This window comes from Artemia sp. Qi Xiang Cuo, chromosome 2 (assembly GCF_049724085.1).
Source record: "Artemia sp. Qi Xiang Cuo chromosome 2, ASM4972408v1, whole genome shotgun sequence".
Taxonomy (NCBI): Eukaryota; Metazoa; Arthropoda; class Branchiopoda; order Anostraca; family Artemiidae; genus Artemia; species Artemia sp. Qi Xiang Cuo.
The window spans coordinates 39,644,827-39,663,264 of NC_142795.1; the positions used below are offsets into that span (position 1 = coordinate 39,644,827).

The 18,438-nt window shown below is 38.1% G+C and overlaps 1 protein-coding gene across 1 annotated transcript in view; it reads right to left on the reverse strand.

The window, feature by feature from the left end:
- Positions 1 to 18,438, reverse strand: part of LOC148955219 (amino acid transporter heavy chain SLC3A1-like) — a 229,622-nt gene that overhangs the window by 85,778 nt on the left and 125,406 nt on the right. The window contains exon 4 of the mRNA XM_089108107.1: positions 15,338 to 15,454. Coding sequence (XP_088964233.1) covers positions 15,338 to 15,454 — 117 coding nt within the window. The remainder of the gene's footprint in view (positions 1 to 15,337; positions 15,455 to 18,438) is intronic.

The following is an 18,438-nucleotide window of genomic DNA, read 5'->3' on the forward strand; positions in this document are numbered from 1 at the left end:
ATATTTGATCATGCTACAAATATTCAAATTCAAAGGGTAACTTCGTTCCGGTATCTGGGTATTATTATTGATGAAAATCTGTCATATAAAGAACACTGTAATAGATTACGGGTTAAAGTTGCTCAGGGGGTTGCTATAATGCGAAGGTTTCAGCATTTTTTTCCATATGAAATCCTACGTCTAATTTATTTTGCGTTGGTTCATTCCCATCTTACGTATTGTCCTCTGATATATTTGGCAACATTCAGATGTCATGTGAAACCAATACAAATTCTTCAAAACCGGGCTCTTCTAATTTTAAAGAAATATTTACCATCACTGTCTTCATATCCTAATAAGAGTAAAACTGAAACTCTATATCTTCTAACTAATATTTTGCCTGTTTCACAGATATTCACCCTCAATTCTTTTTTATTTAAGGTAAAATATGACCGGTCGGAACTACCTACGTACTTTCGTTCGAATAATTTTTTCCCTGTGCAACATGCCCATTCTTATGAAACCCGACATAAATGGAATATTCAGCACCTAAAATTAAGCACAGAGAGATCACGGTTCTCGCCCTTATTTTCAATCACGGGTTCATGGTGTCTTCATCTACCATTTATTGATTGCAGCAAATCTCTTCCAAATATAAAAAAGCAACTTCATTCTATCCTTATAAATAATTTTAAGAATTAATAATATATTGAAAATCTGGGTACATTTGATATTGTTGTTTTGTTGGGTGTTTTGCCCTGTGAGATGCCGGTTATCGGTTACCCTTATTGGCCCATTGGTATTTTTTTATTGGTATTTTCGGTGGATCTTTGCCCGGTGTCGGTGGGTTTGTGGGGTGGGTGTCCGTCTATTGGTGAGTCATGGAATAACTCTTCTTTATTATTTTGTTGTTAAACAGGTTTATTCCGATTAATGTACCGGGTTTTTGTCATTCGAACTTGTGTCTCCGGCGTTTACCCTGTATTTATGTCTATTTTGTACAGCTATTTTAAAATTAAACCTTGAACCTTGAACCTTGAACTACTAAGCGCGTTTTAAGTAATAATCCAAATTTTAAAAACAGTAGGGGTGATTTGAACACTTTGAAAATAAGCTATTTTTCATTCATAGGTTGGACCATTGGTACCATATTCCATGTTGCCGTCCTCATCAGTTAGAGGAGAGGACGCACCGGTGGAGCTCCCTAACAATTCACCATGGAGTAGTATTGTTAATGAAATACCTGATGATATTGATGAGTTTATAAATGATTTTCTTTTAAAAGTAGATAGTAGCACAGTTGAGCAGGGGGACTTGAGTTAAAATACACTACAGCTTTTAAACGATTTTACAAATGAATTAACTGGGAACCCTCCCCCCATTGATTACATACTTCCACTTCAAACAACTGAAGTGGATTCCCATAGCCCTATTGTTGAACAATGTGGGGGAGGGGGTGGTGACAATATATAAGAGGGGGAGGGGGTAATGTCCAATTGACACCATTTTCAGACTTTCAATTATCTAATACAATTTTAAATGCAATAGTTGTTTACACTGAGACTTTTGGGGATCCGTTTAATTCACTTATGGGGGGAAATTATGTGTTTGACCCCGTAGAAATTGTGCATGACTATGTAGATAAAATTCTCGCACTGCTGGAGAACCAAATTCAATTATGGGGAGGGGGGAAGGATTCAATGAAGGTGTCAATTGTTTTAAAGGTGTTCTATTAAAATGAGGGGAAAAGTGAAGTTTACCACCATTATATACACTCCGAGATACGTTTGATCTATCGAAATTTAGAGAATTTTGAGGGTGTTTTTAGCGAGTGGATCGGTCAAATTATTGCGCATCTCGAGAATTTTAACGAAAATGGGAGCGGTTCTGTAGTTCTTTATGTTGAAAATTTAAGTGTAAATATTTGTAAATTTAAGAAAGATTTTATTTTAAGAGGGGGGACAGGTGGGTATGAAAGGGATACAGTTTTAAAATATAATCCAGATTTAGTAGGTTGTCGTGGTGTCCAGCGGATCTGTTTTGAAACAGGTCAAAAATGTTTCAAGTACGCTTTCCTCATATCAGCTTTCCGACTATTGAAAGATGAAGCCTCAAAGACGAATTTAGGCAACTGGGCTGTACATGGGAAGGACGGATCCAATTTCCCCATTGTAGATTTCTCTTTTTTCGAGGGGAAATACCCAGTAACGCTAAGATTCATTGATATATTTGAAAAGGCCAATGCCCATTTAAATATCGGCGTTACTGTAGTTCAGTATGAAACTGAATTTGAAGATGGGATTCATTTAAAAAAGAAGGGGGTAGTTTTCCCAGTAAGGGGCCCGTCAATTGAATTAGTTAAACACTGGGTTTGGTTGTTGTATACACCACCATCTAGTGACCTTGCCAATTCAATTGGCCATTTTAACCCTATTACAGACATCAGTAGAGTTCTGGGGGGTGGTAGGGATCTAGGGGTACGTTTCTACTGTCCAACATGCCTGTCACAATTCCGTAGCGATATAAAACTACGGGATCATATGAAGCACTGTAGACGGCATGGCTATCAGACAGTGGAAACGGTTTAAGGGGATAGGTCCATTTTACGCTTTAAAAATTTTCAAAACACCCTCCTCCAGTGCAACAAATATCTTTGGACTGTAAAGCTAAGCTGGTGGAGGGGAACAATCCTCGATTTCCAAACCGAGTCAAATAACATCAAGTTATAGCACTGTCCTAAGCTCCAGCCCAAAGAGACAATCGTAAAATCATCCGGTTGATTTAAATAGTAGAAACCTTGGATGATAGAAAGTGTAATGTCAAGGCACTGACTCGATTAATTGGAACAGATAATGGTACTCTTTCTCGTTTGAGAAACACCCATTATCCTATGGTGTTGTCTGCAGAGGATCGTCTCGTTATTAAAAATAAAAAAATATGTGGGGTTTGTATGGGAGAGTTTGTAGAGGGGGATAAGGGTACTAACGGGAATAGAGCGGGACCAGGGAAATTCCGAGACCACACGAACGTTGGACAGGAAATATCTGCTGGGGGGAGTAATTATAGCGTGTGTGCGCATCAATTGTGTAACTTCAATGTTAGCCAACAGTTTTTTATTGCTGTTTTTATCCACAATGCAAATTACAATTTAAAATTTATTTTACCGGCACTGGCACGTATGCACAGGGAGGGAGGGGGAGTACAGTCCATGGGTAAATAAATCTTCCTCCTTTAATATTATTCCCAAAGCGGCCGAGGAGTTGTTGCTTCTCGAGCTGAAATGGCAGGTAGTAAATAATGAGCATACGTGTTGGAATAAAATCAGTTTTTAGGATTCCTTAAGTTTTTTTCACAAGGTTTTGGGTCATTTGATTCAAGTGCAGAAAAGTGACAATTTTGATAGCTTTCCCTTGCTTAAACAACACTTTCCAGACAGTGAAATGTATGACCTATTGACCAGCAAAGGTGTATACGCATACGACTATTACTGTTCTGGCGCTCTGCTTAAGCGAGGTGAAACTACCTCCAATTGAAGGTTTTTACAATTCACTGACCAGTAGTGAATGCACAGCCGAGGAATATGAGTTTGCCAAGAAGGTGTGGGCTGAGGGGTATTGTAAAAATGGGTGGGATTATTGTAGACTGTACTTTGGCACTGACGTTTTAACTCTGTTGGATATAGGCTGTAAAAACACAGACCACATCTATTCAGAGTTCGGGCTAGATATAGGCTACTATTTTTCCACACCACATTTGGTGATGGATTTGATTTTAAAAATTAGTAGGGAGGAAATAGGCCTAATCACCGATGTAGATCAGCACCTTTTTTAGAGCGTTCAATGAGGGGAGGGTATGTTTTTCATGGGGACCACGTCTTGTCAACCGATCCGAGCGGACAAAACAGCACCGGTGCAAAGTCAAATGCAGTGTTCTTGGACATGAACTCATTGTACCCCTCGGCAATGTCTCACTACTCTTTGCCGTGTGGGAACTATCAATGGCTTGAGAATCCTTGTGAGATCCCCGACATTACCACCGTCGACGACAATGGGCCACAAGGATGGTTCTTTGAAATTGACGGGCACATTCTTCTGGCGCTTCACGATTCAGTCAGAGATTTTGTTTTTCCCTGTATCAATCGACCCTTGACCAGGGACTCATTGAGCCCCTACAATCGATCATTGGTTGAGGATAGGGGGATGCACTGGACCCCCTCTAAGCAAAAACTGATTGCTGATTTGGACCCTAAGGAGAATGTCGTTGTTCACCATGTGCTTTTGCATTGGATGGTGAACAATAGTTTCAAGATCACCAAAATACATAGGGTCCTGCAGTTCAATCAGAAACCTTACTTGAAAACGTTTATCGACACTTTTGTTGATAAACGCTCTAGGGCAAACTCCAGAGTAGATAAGGAAATGTAAAAACTCATTCTAAATTCAGCGTTTGACAAAATGTGCGAAAGCGTATGTAACAGATCTGGCTGCGATGTTGTGACTGACCCTCTAGAGTGTTTACAAATTATTGCCGATCCCAATTTTACATCGCTCACGAGCATAGAGGCTGGCATGGTTTTTCTACATAGGAAAAAGCGAAATGTGGTACTGAACAAGAATATCGCAGGTGGTACTTCAGTACTTGAAATGTCCAAACCGCTCATGTTGTAGTTCTTTTACAATGTATGCAAGGTCCAATGGCTAAGGGAGGGGAAGTTTCACGTTTAAAGTTGGGAAACAGATTCTCTGCTGTTAAAGGTAAAAACCGAGGAGTTATTTGGAGATTTAGAAAAGGGGGAACACATCAGCTCGCGGATGGATTTCACCAACTGGAATCCATCCCTCTACCCCGAGTTGGTGAAACTTCAAGCCCCCAACCAACTATTAATGTTAAAATCAGAGACGGGGAGTGATTTGATATCCAGGGGGGTGTTCCCGGGTCCTAAAGTTTATTGCGTTAAAACTCATAGTGGGGATGAAAATCAGGCGTGTAAAGGGGTGCCTACACATTTTGTAAAGAGCAATTTCAACATGAGCGTGTACAGAGACTGTGTAGAAAGTAGCCTAGTGCCGAGAGCACAAGTGCTTGCAATTCGCTCTCTACAGTATAGAAATTATACTGTGAGAGTGGAAAAAACTGCAATGTCATGTATATCCGACAAAGTCTATGTGCTCGAGAATGGTGTGAGTGTACTGCCTCATGGCCACTACCTTATTTCAGATCGAGTTGAATGCATAGACTATCGCAATCTACTTGGTCTGGATAAATTAACCTAACCAACTAACCAACTAACCACCAACCTTTCATAAATTAAATGCTCCAACCCGTTCATAAATTAACTATTCCAATCTAACCAACCATTGACCCAACCTAACCTGTAGCAGCAGCAGTGACGACAACTATTGTACAGTTTTTTCGCCCCGCGACCCCCAGGGGGGGTGGGGAGGGGGGGGGGGGCCTTCCCGCGGCCGGCCCCGGGGGTGGCGGGCCTTTTCGCGGCCGCTCCCGGGGTTGGGGGGTCTCGCCCGCGGCCGGCCTTCGGCCCCGCGGCCCCGGCGGGGGGTGGGGGGACCCCACTTTTAAATTCATAATGTTCAACTGTGCTATCAATTTTCAAATGTTTTCTGTTGTTTTCAAGTGTTTTTTTTTGTTGTATAGAAAAGTGTGTGTTTGCTACTAATGTACATAAAGTGGTGTTGTTGTACAGAAAAGTATTCTTGCTGGACAAAAAGTGTTTTTTAAAGACAATAAGTGTTGTTCTTGCTGTTGATGGACAAAAAGTGTTTTTTTATGTTGTACATAAAGTGTCATTGTTTATCATTGTTCATGTTGAACAAATAGAGTTTTCATGTTGCAAATAAATGACCGTGAAATATTGTTGTCAGGTTCTTGTTGAACATAAAGTGTTATTTTTATCATTGTTCATGTTGAACAAATAGAGCTTTCATGTTGCAAATAAATGACCATGAAATATTGTTTTTTGTTGTTGTTCTTGTTAACGTAGATAGATCAATGGGAAAATTATTGCTACTACTACTTATTCATTGGACACGTTTAATTTACACTTAGTTTTAGTCCAACTTTTGTCAGCAGCAGCAGCAGCAACATGTATCAATTTAAAACACCCTTCAGGTCGTTTCTGTGTGAGCCGTCAATGTCAGGCAAAACATCACTTTTAGCTAAAATAATTCAAAATTGTCAGAAATTTTTTTGGAAAAACCGAAAAAAATCTACTATTCCTATAGTATTTGGCAGGAGTCCTACGATAAAATAAAAGCTATTGCCACAACCATACCAATACAATTCATACGGGGACTTGATGTTTTCAATAGTATTGAACCGAACTCATGGCTGATTAAAGATGATTTGGCTGAATCCATTGAACAGTTCTCACAGGAAATGCTACAACTGTTCACCGTTCGCTCCCACCATGAACACATTTCCATAACCCTAGTTCTACACAATCAATTTCATCAGAGCAAATGTATGCGAACCCTTGCTTTGAATTGCACTATCTATATTATCTATCGAGTTGTTCGTGATTCTAGCTCGCTAATAAATCTCAATAAACAGATATACCCCGGCGCCCCTAAATCTCTGTTGTCAGCGTACAGTCAGGCGACTAAGAAACCCTACGGTTACATATTGTTGGATCTTAATCAGAGCACGCCCGAGGATCTACGCGTAGTCACCGACATTTTTGACAAAGAAATTACAGTATATCTTCCGGTGAACAGTAGAAAAGGCTATTAATTGGCATTATGACACTGAAGAAACTACACGAACAACAGCATTTATTTTCCGTTTTCAGCACTTCAAAACCTTGCTTAGGAAGGCCATACTCAAACATGGTGTTGACAATGATTGCATGAATCTAATATCTGAACTTTTTTTAAATTTAACTGAGGGCAATGTTAAACTGCAATAAGGTGTTAGACAACAGAAAAAGAAATATCATTCCACTGTACGCGCCTTGGATTTTAAAAACAAGGGAAAAAATTTTAAAAGAAAACGGCTCCTTCAAGCGGGCGGTAGCTTTTTCACATTTTTACTGCCAATAATTGCAGGACTTGTAAACAGTTTTCCCTAGAGAATGGCTAAACCCTATAGATTGACACAATTTGAACTTGTCCTCTCGCCTGCCAAACATTTTGAAGACAATCTAAGCAATTTCATTTATGGTGACAATATTACCAAAGACGAAAGAATTCTTTTACTTCAAGATGCATTGCGACGTGTGGACAAACACAAACCTTATCGTGAGAGACCCACCGCCGCTGTTACCGATCCTTCCAAACAGGAAACGTCACCTCAAGATTCTGCAGCAGCAGCAGTGCAATCAAAGGAGAAGGAATTGAATTCAATTGTATTGAAAATTGGAAACCTATTGCCACTGACCTATCGAGAAGAGTATTAAAAGAGTCTTACCATATCTCATGCTGGAAACTGGTGGTGATCACGTTCAAGTCGACAGCACAGGGAAACGAATTATAATTCAGGGAAAAAGTTATAATCTAGTTGATTTATATTGTGATATGGTAACGAATCGTAAAGGACTTTTATTCTTTGACAATAATCTATACACTTTTCTAAATGCATCAAACTTTCCCAAAAGTCTTATTGGCAATAAGCAAATTCTAAAGAAACTAAGAGAATTTAGTCCTCCAACAACACCAACACCATCACCATTTAAAAAAGAAGAAGATTCAATATTTGAAAATAATATCAACAGCAGCAGCAGCAATGATTTTACAACACCTATGGCTGCTAGTCAAAAGCGAAGACGAATTGATTCACCCTCCAGTGTGCAAAAGGGGAGTGGACTTTACACTACACGTTTGCGTTCAAAATGGATGAAGCTTTGAAAGGTTTCTATAAATACACTGATCAGGCAAAAAACTAAAGTTTAATCAAAATGCTTTCTAAGGTTTTTTCTGGTAGCTAATTAAAAAAGGCATAATATTGACTCTAAAATTAATTGAGTCACTCATTGCACCGGAATCACAGGCTTCGTGACAAACAATATCAACATGGCAAACTAAAGCATTTTTTCCTCTGCATATAATGCAAACAGATATATTAAGTTTAGACGCAATTCAACAGTGTCACAATGCACCCAACAAATACATTCTAGTGGTTATCCGTGTCCTTGGTTACTGTGCCTATGTCATTCTACTACGATCAAAGAGAGTTGATGAAGTTGTTCGGACCATTGAAAATACTCTTTAAGAGGATACGTATAGAAAAATTCAATCGGATCGTAGTAGCGAATTTGTTTATCTCCATGTGCGAAAGGTTCTATTGAAATATAATAATAACACTTTATCATAGTCAGAGCCCGATAAAGGCTGCATTGGCTGAACGATTAATAAGAACGATTCGTCTATTAATTTCAAGATATCGCAGACTTAATAATACATCAGCTTTTATTCATGATTTAGATAAAATCATGCGGATATACAACCATCCACCTCATCGATCTCTGTCCACCTCAAACCCTCGGGATGTTCACTGCAATGAAAATACATTTGATGCTTTTCTAAAGCAATACTCCAATGGTGAAAAAGAAAAAAATGTGAAGAAGAAATTCAATGTTGGTGATACTGTTCGAATTAATAGAACCACTAACATTTTTGAAAAGGGGAATTATTTATGGAGCACCGAACTTTTTAAAGTGTCCAAAATCCTGGACACCGAACCCACGACATATAGACTGCGAGACACCAAAGATGATGAGATTCTCGGCGGTTTTTATGAATATGAACTGCAAAAAGTTAGAAACACTAGTAAAATTTATCAAATTGAAAAGATATTAAAGAGTCGTACTCGTAGGGGCAACAGACAGTTGTTTGTTCGCTGGCTAGGATACAACTCTGATTTTGATTCTTGGGTCAGTGCTGAAGACATTAACAATGCCCAATGATTTCTATGTGACTTTCATGTCTAATGTATCTGATCCTCTCTATATTGACTTGAACAGAACAAGTGATTTTTGGACGAAACTCTCCCCCCCCCTCAAATTCGACGACGGAAAGTATGAAGTGGCTCTTGTCGACTGTATTCTCAATAATACCTATTGCCCCCTGATAGAAGATGGTATATTTTATATCAAAGCAAGATCCTACGACCTGCCACCGCCAACCCCAGGTGAGAAATAGCTAAATCTTAATATCAACCGGATAAATTGTCCAAATATTGAATTACCCTACAGGGAATGTGCCACTATGAATTATTTATACTACACTAACGATAAAAGAATTTCCGCTTGTAAAAAAGGAGCTTTTCATTTCAACTATTCAAAAGAGGAGGGCAAGATCTACATTAGTTTACCTATTGCCAGTGAAAAGGTTATTCTCAATGATAACCTTAAGGATGTTCTTCGCCTTAAGCTCAGTATAATCAACGTTAAAAGTGTCAGTAACACTAATTGCATTTTTTCTGACTACCTGCCTGCCTTCTCTAAAGGCACCTGTATATTTTTATAAGATTCATTTTTGGAAAAATCTCGGGTTGGTAATTGAAACGTTCCCCTCCTAAGAGTTCTTGAATGAAAAACCAATCAAGAGCATATTCACCACTACAATATAAGGCATCTTCAATATATTCCCGTAAACACTTCCTATTTGGAACTCTGTCAGTTAACACTAAGTATTGAATTGGGTGATCCCATAGCAATTTCAAAAGGTTTGGCTGTGATTATATGCCTTTTCGTCCCATCGTTCAACAACAAGATGTTTAATAGAAAAGTGGTATTCACTTGTCCTGATATTGACTGCTATGTTAATACTCTTGGCCCAAGACAAAACAGGGCAATGGAATGGACTATTACAAAGGTCGCTCGTCAATGTCTGGCTATGGTCTTGGCAGTTGGTTTGCTAAGCTCTTTCGCTCTTCACTACCACTGACTAGAAAATATCTTGTACCGGCTGCGACAGATTTTGCATCCTCTACACTATACGATTGGGGCTCTGGCAAGGATTTTAAAAAAAGTGCTACGGAAAATCTTAGGTCCAGTGCGCGAACCCTTGGCGAGAGATTAAAAAAAATGGTAAAGGCTTAAAAAGGTCGAGAAACAATGCATCACTCATCAGTCTCCACTCAGGTCGAAAACAAAAGACATCATCCCTCTTATCAAAGAAAAGAAGGAATAAGTCGACACATACTGTAAACAGAAGAAGAAGCCCCAGGATGGGAACTGTTAGATCGAAACTAGATTTCTTCTCCTAAGATGTTCTACCTACCGCAAAAGGATTCTCAACCTTCGATCACCGCCTCATTGAATCTATTCAATGCTGAAAATGTTGATGTGAGTGTCAAGCATGGATACTCTGAACAATTTTATCCACAACAACCCCTCTCCGATAATATCCACTTTCAGATTTAGTCCAATGAAGACTAGTTTATGGACATGTCTTCAACATTCTTAGATTTGCAAATGAAAGTCCAGAAATCCGATAATACAATGCCAATTCGGACCGATGGAATATCCTATGAAAATTGTATATTACATAATTTATTTCGTCAAATGAGTGTCTACATCAATGGCACACTGGTGAGCACAAGCAACAATCTCTCAAATTATACTAGTTATATGCAATTCATGTTGATGACACCCAAGTCATACAAAGAATTGAGAGGCATCTCCAATGGATATGAATATATTACTAATACTGATAGTACAGATACACTTAAAAATGCTACAACTAGTGAATTACATCTAGTTGGAAAAATATATCATGAAGTATTTAATATACCCCAATGGCTGCCGCCCAAAGTTAAAGTGGATATAAAACTAACGCTCCCACCCTTCAAATTCAGATTGAGCAAAGGTTGGGCTGTAAATTGCTATATAAGTGTCACTCTTCCCTTGGCAACATTTCATGTACGCAAAAAGCAGTCTATGAGGTCTGTTGCTTCAGCAGTGGAAAAACTGAGAGCCAATTGGAATTATAGTGAAGTGCTTGCTATACACACAATCACAAATAAATGTTATACTGGTATGGGGTTAGGCACCTTCACCGCTTCATCCTTTGTCAATGGCGAAATTCCGTCAAAACTCGCTTTGGCATTTGTAAAAAGCGCTAGTGCAATAGGATTGTGGACTGGATGCCCACATAAATTCGAGATGTTTGGACTTCCATCTCTTGTGTGCAAAGTAAACGGTATCCCACTCTACAATCTATCTTTTGATAAATCCTATAGAACATTGTGTGAGTTGACCATGCAAACCCTAGATCATGATTCGCAACTATTTGAAAATGGTATAACCGAAGATATGTTTGCTAAAACACATGGTATCATTGTTCTGGATTTGTCTGGCACACAGGATATGAGTATAGTACGTACGGGAAGTGTGCGTTTAGAGTGTACATTTGCCGACCCCCTGGCTGAGAGTATTGCACTAATCTCACTAAATCAATATGAAACCTATTGGGAAATCACTCCCGAAGGCAGTGTTTTACTAGACTTGGCGCCATGATCACAACTCAAATAATCAATGCATTTAATATGGACCCCTACATGTCCCAGTACAAATCCTATTGTCTACCCTCGGACTTTCTTGGAAAAATTCAAAGTGTCAACAATACCTTGATTATTGTTAATAGCAGTCCGTCGACTGTGCTGACGGGTCATTGGCTGTGCATCTTTCAAACAATGAAGACGATTGATTTTTTTGATCCTCTTGGTCTATCCTATACATTCTACACACCTCACATCAGCAACTATATTGAGAGCAGTGGTAAAACTATTATTCAAAATCAGAAGAGAGTTCAGGATCTAGCAACTATCAGCTGTGGCTTCCATGCACTACTATAATTCTCTTTCTGTTGCTATAACTTTAATTAGCGGAAATACCTCTTCAGTTGTGATGACACTTCTCATCTTAGCAACTTCCCAGGGGAAAATATTTTCTAGCGTCAATTTATTATTGGTTTCAGTGCCCTAAGAGTAAAGTGCTTAAAAAATGTTTGCGAATTTGTCTATTAATAAAATGCATATATATATATATATACAACAATGTCTTTAAATCTTCACTTTAGATTTCTTCTTCTTCTTCGATGTATAGGCAACTGTCGTGAACCACTAATGTTGGTAAATCATTTGGATTCACTGTATATTGATCTTGATTGACTGTAAAGTCTGGGTCACATTTTCTACAGTACAATGTAACTTCACTCTTGTCATATCTCTTTGTATAGTCAATGATACTATTTGCATTCATATTATGAAATTCGCGAGCTTCAATCTGTCTATTTGAAGCAATATCACATACAGTGTTTTCAAATGGTGAATCACATTCAGTAACTGCCAAATAAAAATCACTTGGTTTATAGTCATAGTAGGCAGTGTCGTCACAACGATGACGTAAAAACCAAATTGTCTTGTTACCCCAACAGTTGAATCGTAGACCAGATTCCTCTTCCCAGAATAATTTAAATCCACGATGATACTAGTCTCGTAGAAATAGACTAAAATCACGTTTGGGATTCTTTCCAATTCTAGCGGGGTAAGTATTCTCCCACTGATCACATTTATCATAGTGACAATTGGAGCACAGGTGCCCTCTAGGATGAGAGTCACAAATCTCTTCAAGACATGAATTACATCCTTTAATTTGTACTGCATAGCCTCTATGTAATTTACAAGGATTACATAATTTACACTTTTCACTATAGTCATCAATAATTGTACAATTCTCACATTGAGTCCCACTGCCAAGAGTGTACATGCATAATGGACATGTATAGAAAATTTTTTGGTTTCCGATGTCAACTTTCTCACAGCTAAAACGAAACTGATCGTCCTCGCTCGATAAATTCAAGGTGGAGGAATGGGGAGAGGAGTAGCTCTGTGACGTTACCTCTTTCGAATGGTGGAGCCATCTACATTGAATCCATTGGTAATGTTTTCAAAAGTATATCCACGATATGATTCTGCTTTGTTCCAATTAATATATCAATAAAATGAGTATAAGCACTTGAGTCACATTTTAAAAGTTTCATACAATAGTCCAATGGGGGAGAATCAGTCCTCATTATATTGTCAAGTGTTCCCTGACGAGTGAATATCGTTGAAGAGAATATCCTACGTTGAAGAGATAACTCGAGAAAATCATCATCCAATATCAAATGTTTTTCCATAAACACTAGATTTGATCTAATTCTCTCTTTCTCAAATTTATTCATTTTTAATCCTTTCACTCTGACTGTTGACTCTAGACTGACCCTGATTTGCTAGCCCTAACCTAACCTAACAAGACAAGAAAGGGAACATTTTCGATTTCGAAACAATTTTGTTGAATAATTACAACAATAATGCTAAGCATGTACAATTAGCGATAGAGTTTATTGTCTTCGATATGTTTCACCAATGCACTTAAAGCAAATTGAAGTCTATTCACATGCGCTATATCAACTTTTGCAGCGAAGCATAATTGATCCTCCATTTTAAATTTGCTCAAGGATATCACATATCTTTCATATACTTCATCCCATTCAAGACAAAGCCGTGATCCTCTCGTGATTTCCACCGCAATATTTGGTGCTCTTGTATAATTGCCACCAACTCCACTATCAACTTCTAATAGGGTAAACATTCCACTCGTCATCATCATCAACACACAAATATATATCCAAATGAGTAAAGTCCAACTGTTCTTCTCGCTCCTTTGAATTCTATTCACAGACTAATAGAAACTATAGCAAAAATCCTTTCCTCATATTCTCTGCAAACCTCCGCCGCTAATATGTAACCAGCCCTCTGATTGGTCTAGAAGGAAATGTATCCGAGTCTCTGATTGGCTGAGAAGGAGACACGTGATCCTGTTTCATATTCCTGGATCTTAACATTCGCCCCTAGCGTGCACTTGGCCAGAACAACAACAACAAATTAATTCCCCTTTCATGAATCTATAATTGCCCTTAGAAACAACAAATAAATTCCCCTTTCTTGAATTAATAATTCCCCTTAGAAACAACAAATTAATTCCCCTTTCTTGAATCTATAATTGCCCTTAGAAACAACAAATTAATTCCCCTTTCATAAATCAATAATTCCTTGAGCGATTATGTAAATCACCCCTCATGTCATTACACGTGGCCAAACAACAACAGATCGATAACCCTTGAATAAATTATATAAAAAAGTTGTAGGTGGCAGCAGGGGTGAGTCCTGGGACTGGTACCCCCCTTTCTACTGCAGTATTAGTCCCAATGAGACTTTAAATATATTCAAGGTTAATCAGTGAGGTAAATCATAAGACACTATTTTTTGCCAGTTTTTCAAACATAATGTAACTGCGTTATCTTGGGAGCGACCTAGGATATCAAGTAGACTTGAAACTCTTAGAGATTTATATTTTTGAGGGTGGGAGGGGGGTAGATTTAAATTTTAACTTGGAGGAGGCTGCAGGGGAGAGCTAAGTTATTTCATTTTCCAATCTGTCTAAAATGTTGGTACTTTGAGCCCTGGGGGACAAGAATCTACCCATGTTGAAGTAGTAATATAAGTCGAAAGACACTATATATACCAAAGATAGCAGAATAGAGAGTTCGTAATATCTCAAGAACGACTTGGGAGATCGAGTCGAAACTTTACAGGGATGAAATGGACCTCAAATTTTTACTTAAGGAAAGTAGCAGAGGTAAATCCCAAGACACTAAATGCATCCAGGCTGTTAAAACATGATATCTACAATATATCGTGGACGGCTTGGACAATACAACTCAAACCAGGTAGTATGTAGGGGGAGCAAGGAGTCTATCAAATTTATTTTGTTTTGTATTCAATTTTATTCGACCGTGCTTTTTTTACAACTACTAAAAGTTTAAAGTCGTTTAAAGAAGTTTAAAGAAGAAATTCATATACTTGAACTGACTCTTAACTGAACCAAAACTTGACTTGACTCTTACCCTGAAACGAACATGATGGTTGACCGATAAAGATTAAGACCATCAAAAATGAAGAACATTGAGAAGAACAAAATACAAGAAGAAAAGGAAATAAATTAAACTACAGTTAGTAAGATAAAATAAGAAGTGGAGATAAAACAAAATAGAATTTTAGAATTTAGAATGCTACTGCTTGTATATATTTGTAATTTATCAGAGTTTTGTGTATGCAAAAAGTATTAAACAATTGCAAAACAACCTTCGCTAACTGGACGCCAGATATCCCGTCACTGAATGTAAAACGTATCAAATCGCAAATTGTGGGAATCTAAAATCATATCATACAAAGCAGGTATCAAACGCAAAATAGGCCAATTTACAGACCCAACAGGAAGGGTATACCAGCCTAAAAGCAGTTTGAATTATTTATAGACTCTGTTAAACTAAAATAAAAACAAAAAAAAACTTGCCTTCAACTTATTGACGACGGATTTTGATGAAAAATTTAAAACAGCAACATAAGGATAGCTCTTGGTGAGGTAAAACTGATTCCGAATGTCGTCAAACTCCCAGGCATAATCTTCAATCTAGAATCAGTTCAATAATCAACAGTAAAAGTAACTACGACTCTTTTTTCCTTTTTTGGTAAAAAAGTAATAGAAGCCTTGAGCCTAGAAGTCAACAGAATATCCAAGTTCTTCATTAGAAGTTACTTCACTTATATGAAGTTATAAATCTAGGATTTTACCAATGCAGCAACAGTCATTTGGCCTACTACAAAGCATAGTGACACAGGCTAGTATAAAAATGTAAAGATTCGCAAATTAGAACAACGACAGAAAATGAAAGGAAAAACAAGCACTCTCATTATAAGAACACTCAAAAGAAAATAACATAGCATAACTACTTTGACAACACAATTAAGTAGGAAGTCCACAATATTTCCATGAAGCATACAAAATCTACCCAAAGGCTGACAAACTAAAAAAAAAAAAAATTCGAAAACTCAATACAATTTCAAAACTTAGCGGTTACAAGTCTACAAAAGCAGTTGAATAAAGTACTAGCTTAAACAAAAGAACGAAGATCGGATTGGCATTCGTTAAAAATTTGTCAAAACGCTGTTATGTCGGACAAGGAAGAAGACATATTGGGTAAAGACCCAGGGTTTTGATTTCCTACCCAATCTAGCAGCCCACTCCATTTTTTAAAGCTTTTCTTTCAGCGCTGAGTCAAAAGTGATTTTTGGGAATTTAATGAAGACCGATGAGTATTTCTAATGTATTTATTCCGGGACTCTTAATATAATATTGATGATTGTGAAAAGTTAAGGGAGGGTTTATTGGGTCACCAAACATGAGCCTCGGACCATTTTTTTAGTGATAAAGCCAGCATAAATGGCTTCTAATCACTTTTCAACCCCCGTTTGGGTCTTTGTGCGCTCTACGAAAATTCCAAGACAGTGGTTTTAATAATAGCAGTCGAAAAGGCAAACAATGCGCGTCACGGGAAGGGATCGTGCACGCAGTCTCATAGGCAAGGGTACAAATTTATGCAAATAGACCATATTCATGCATTGACTACATAATTATATTTTAGCAGGAGAGTGAATATTTAGTACCTTGTTGAAATCAAAATCATGCAAGAATTTTAAGCCTCTCTCCTATTCTATTTTATACACATAAATTGACACGTTGCCCCAATTTTGACGCGTAATCATTCAGGGAAAATTAGGGAATGGCCTTAAGTTATTGAATAGCTTCAAAATCAGGTACTTGTGTATTATACGCCACTCACTCAAGTTTGCGATGTGTACACTCGAGAACATACCGGTGTATTCGTTAGTGTCTTTAAGCTTAGCGTCGGACAAGACAAAGACAGGTGACAATATATGGGAAATATATAATTTGGGCTATATATTTACATACGTTAAGGTATTTGGACAGTTTGAGGTTAGGAGGCAATTCTTACTTCATAATATCCAAAATAATTGTACCAAGCAAATTTTGTACGCAGACCCGCAACACTTTACCCCGTCCCCCCTAATGTGCAAATATATAGCCCAAATTCGTTTCTAAAGTAACGAACAAGGTAACGAAAAAAACAGTTTGTTCTCGAGTTTTACACATGGTAAACTTGAGTGAGTGGCGTATAATACACAAGTACCCAAAATTAGATTTAGTTATTAAAAATCATTGGTATTACAATAAAAATATCCTAAACTAAAATACATTAAGCATATATTTTGTAAATGATGTTAAATTTCCTATCAAAGTTGGTGTTTAAGAGTTTTGAAGTCACTATTTACAAATATGAGGTTGAAACTGGAATATGGGCATGGGTACTCATAAGGGGGGGGGGGGGGGGTAGCCAGGAGGGAATGCAGCTCCCAACCCCCCGGGATGAATGGCGCTGCCATATATTTGCATTAATTTTAAAAACTGTTTTCACAAAATATGTTTTTCAAAGAAAAGTAAAGAGCTCCATTAAGCCAAAAATAGGCAGAAATAAAGTCAAATAAACTTCAAAAAGTAAAAATACCACAAATCACTATCAGTAAATAAATAAAACTCAAAACGAACAGAAATTAGAATAAATAGCCAAGTCAAACTCAAAACGACCAAAAATTAACATTAGTAGGGCTTGCAGCCTCCATGCCTTATAGATGGCTCTCGCGCCGTTGAGGCTGCAAGTCATTCTATCCTAGTTTAACTTGTTCAGCGCCTTGAAATACTCCTCCCTTTGCGATGAAAGTGGTATTAATAAAAACTGTATTAATAGTGCTATTCTTTGTGACTGAGGCTGCTGCTGAAAACTGGATTGATCAATGCAAAAAAGGTACTTTCATTTCTTTTGCTGTTTTGGCGCCTGAGAATCACACTGAGAATTTATAAAAATATAGATGACGTTCCCTTCGTTCGCAAGCGAACAAGTAGAGGACGCAGAGGTGGCAGAAAGAAATTTAAGATTGACGTGTTAGTCACCTACGGACGATTGGCCAGCCGAAAGCCTAAGCGTGAGAGTTGTTTAGTCTCAATCCCGCCCGTGAGCCTACCGCCCCGGCTGATTCCTGACAACAATGCTCCTACCAATGATTTCGGGTCTGATTGTCCTCCAGTATTATCGCCGCAGGTTCTCTCTTGTAAACACCAACTTCCAAACTTCCTTCTGAGCAACGTCCGCTCACTAACGAATAAAGTAGATGAGTTAGATGTCATTCTACGTCAGAATAACATCCATATCGCGGCAATTACCGAAACATGGCAGCTCAATGAAACAAGTGGAAGGATGGCTGGTTACAAGGTTTTCTTGAACACTAGAACAGACAGGATTGGCGGAGGTGTCCCCCTGTATGTACGCGATGATATCCCCTGCAAATATTTAGATAACTTCAATGACCTTAACCATGAAACGATCTGGGCATCATGCAAGCCAAAACATTTACCACGAGATGTCTCTTGCATCATTATCGCAAGTATCTACTATCCTGAAAGCGCCAAGAACAGACGGCTGTTGGTATCCTACCTTCAGTCTACGTTAGACACATTACGTCAGCGGTATAGCCGCCCGG